This window comes from Morone saxatilis, unplaced genomic scaffold (assembly GCF_004916995.1).
Source record: "Morone saxatilis isolate NCDOM2014 unplaced genomic scaffold, NCSU_SB_2.0 Contig16, whole genome shotgun sequence".
NCBI classification, from domain to species: Eukaryota; Metazoa; Chordata; class Actinopteri; family Moronidae; genus Morone; species Morone saxatilis.
In genome coordinates this window covers 27,057,168-27,060,552 of record NW_023339718.1, presented here as the reverse complement: position 1 = coordinate 27,060,552, position 3,385 = coordinate 27,057,168, and the positions used below count along the sequence as shown (strand labels likewise).

Sequence of the window (3,385 nt, the reverse complement as noted above, 5' to 3'; positions counted from 1 at the left end):
CTATATAAGTAGAGTCCATTTACCATTTACAATCATTGACCCTCAATGAACTATAATATGGAGGGGGGATTCTAAAGTTTTTGGACAAACTTTTTAAAATTTTCTTTTCAACCCCAGGTCCCTAAGAATAACTAATAATAATTAAAAAAATCATTAAATAAATGTATGTTTGCTGTCACTTCTTTATGAGTCAAAACCCGATGTAGTACTGTGGAGCACTACAAACAGAGAACTACAACTACCATTGTGACCACAGGGAACTTAGAATTCCTAGCTACACCTCTGGCTGTGTCTTTAATGACAGTTAGTTGAAGGTTCGATGATCACTCAATCAAGTGCATTAAACATAACACAAATATATTGGTTTTTTAGTCCTATCCTTTTTTTGCTCATATTTTGAATAAAGCATTTACATGAGGTTACATGGAACATGAGAAACCAGGTTATTCATATCTCCGCATACATGATCATAACAGCATCCAGGTTTCTGATCATTAGATCGTCAGCCACAATGTTCTTTACCAACAGAGAATGTCCTATTTTATACTGCATTAGAATAATCTTGTAATTTACAGTTTTATTGACAATAGAGTATGCCTAGTCATTCATTTTTCATTCTGGGATATTACAATATTGACTGGTAGACCTGACACTGTAGGTTGTGGTGGTTTGGGTTTGGACAGGGGCCCCAGTGTAAGATGTCGCTTATGGCCCCAAAATGCTCAAAAATGGCCCTGGACCCAGGTTATGCAGCCTACCATTCTTGATGACCAATGATGTGGAGGTCGAGCTGGGGAGTCCAGAGGTCTCACTGGTCTCAGGGCTGGAAGGGGTCGGAGGACTGCGGCCCCAGGAAGTAATTGGGGTTCTCTGAGAGGGTAGGAAGCTGGTTGGCTGGGAACAGTTCTGACAAAACACCACAAACCAATCACAGTGCTGCAAGGTGATGATTTGATAATAAAGTATGATGTATAATATGTGTTCTAGTCTAGTACTAATACTCAAAAAACTGCCCACACAAAAGCAAGAGTTCTAGTACAATAAACGTTTGTAAGGAGGTAATGTATTTTCTGTACTGATGGACCTGATCATTGCTGTGTGCTTTTTACTCACTCACCGTGAAAGATAAGGCCTTCCTCCTTTCTTTGATCCTCTTTATGGCATTCCTCACCTAAATGAGAAGCAGCGTTTACACCCACTGGTTCATCCAAAAGGCTGGCAGCCTCACATTCCATACAAAGATACATTCTGATGCTCAGAGAGCCGCAGTGGCGACATACAGCAGCGCTGACAATGGACTGAACGCCTCCTTACCTCACTGTTGTAAACGGCATACACTAGGAAGATATACAGGCCCTGTGGAGAGGAAACAGACACATCAGGAAGCACAAGTGGAAAACAATAAACGGCATTCATACAGTTTTTATCGACAGTATCTTTATCAAGTCGATTTAGTGCTGCACTCTGTCATCTCTGTCAAACTGCTTTTCTCTTGACCAACAAAGAGAGAAACACATTGCAAAATAGCATTTCATGCTCTCGATCTGTGTGGTTTTCTACTCCCTTCTGGCACGATCTTCACTCAGATTCAGCAGGGTGTGGCTGAACTGAATCCAAATTGGATCTCTCTCTTTCTCTCTCTATAACAGGGGGAATCTGTTCCAGACATAACAGCAACTTCTCTAAGATTGCAGTTTGGTTAACCTCCTGTATGTCCAGCCATGTACTGAAGAAGTGGATGGACTACAAAAATGTTTTCCCTTCACCGCCGGCAGCGTAGATTTTAACAGCCGCACTCGTAGGCGGTGTGAAAAGCCTGCCATCGTAGAGAAGGTGGAGACGCGATAACCTTTTGAATAAGAGTGCACATTTTCAGAAAGTCTCTCCTGGAAGGCATTCATTGTGTTGTAAGCATGACAAGTGACAGAAATAGTTGTGTAACAAAAAAAAAGCAGAAGCTGGAGAGAGAAGTTCAAATGCTGTTTATATTCTCAGTGGGCGTAATTGTCACCTTTTCGCTTTCAGAAAGTTACAGAGATTCATCTCCCCTAGTTCAGACCAAGAAACATTTGGGGCTAGGGGGTTTCAGAGGCTGCTGGACCATCTTGACCAGCCTTTAGCTGCCACTTTTGTGAAGAAAACCCCTCTTGTGGTCTCAATCAGACTATCTACGGTACACTAAGAGTGAGTTTACCTTTGTAGTATCAAACTCAACAAGTCTTCCAAACTAAATCACAAAGCAGGAACTGGGCATGTTACCTTCCACAACAACCCATATGAGCATTTTATGATGCCGCCCACATCTTTAAGATAACATCATTTGTCAGTGCCTTCCTGAACACACACAACCTTCACAAGAATGATCAATTGAGCATTTTCCACCTCCAGTTTAGGCAACTGAAACTATTTTGTACAGAGGAAGGCTGTGATCATTGTTATCCCTGTAAAATTCAGAATAGAATTTAAAATCCTCCTTTTCACCTATAAAGCTTTACATGGTCAGGCCGCTTCATATCTCAAAGAGCTCATAGTACCCTATTACCCCTCTAGAACACTGCATCACGTTGCCATGACAACACAAGACAATTTAGATTTTTAGCTAGCTTAGCCTGCGGATTCTCTATAACTGTATGAATGTTTGTCATTTTGATTCATAAACAGTATACTGTAAATAATCATGCCTTTTATTTAGCAATTACCTGGATAAGGTTGAGGAAGCAGAACTGCATCAGGTTTTTGTCCAAGAAGTCACCAGTGAAATATCCATCATCTCTGAGGGTTTTAAAAATGTCCATCCAAAATTGCACACTGTTTACGCAAGATCCCCCACCATGACTCTCAGGAACAGCTGCATTTCTCTGACATGCCCATTTTCCGTACCTGGGTCGGCTCGCACCTGCTGTGGACAGCCTCCAATGCGTGTCACTGTGTTTATGAAGTAGTCCGCAATTACTTTTGGGTCACTGTTAGTGTGATATGCTTCCATCCACATTATGTGACGACTAAATCCGTCAATGCAGCCATTAATTGCAATGCCATACGGTTTCAGTTTATCATAGGAATCCATATGCCACAGTGCGTTGGGCAGTCCTGCTGTCCTGCTGTTGTACTGCCGACGTCGGAGACACCGTGCTCGCCGGAGTTCCACTCCCTCTGGATCCAAAATCTTGATGATCTTCCTCATTGTTTCCTGAGAAACAACACAACCTCTTTGAATGGCACGCAGATGTAACCACCGATAGCCTTGCAGTTGACCACTACCAGACAGCTCCTTTTCCACAAAAGAAGGTATTTCTTCCAAGTCAGTGTGGTTCTTTCTTCGAAATAGACACAGTCGTTTGCACAATCATTTCAAAATCCTGATACTGATAATAATTTGATGCTG

General features: G+C 41.9%; 1 protein-coding gene across 1 annotated transcript in view; it reads right to left on the bottom strand.

The window, feature by feature from the left end:
* The window catches only part of adgrd2 (adhesion G protein-coupled receptor D2), a gene marked incomplete at its 3' end in the record, with an annotated part of 26,512 nt that overhangs the window by 1,111 nt on the left and 22,016 nt on the right, over positions 1 to 3,385 (bottom strand). Inside the window, exons 19-22 of the mRNA XM_035658891.1 lie at positions 2,881 to 3,190; positions 1,315 to 1,436; positions 1,118 to 1,171; positions 759 to 906 (exon numbers count right to left, since the gene is read on the bottom strand). Of these exons, the coding sequence (XP_035514784.1) occupies positions 759 to 906; positions 1,118 to 1,171; positions 1,315 to 1,436; positions 2,881 to 3,190 (634 nt within the window). The remainder of the gene's footprint in view (positions 1 to 758; positions 907 to 1,117; positions 1,172 to 1,314; positions 1,437 to 2,880; positions 3,191 to 3,385) is intronic.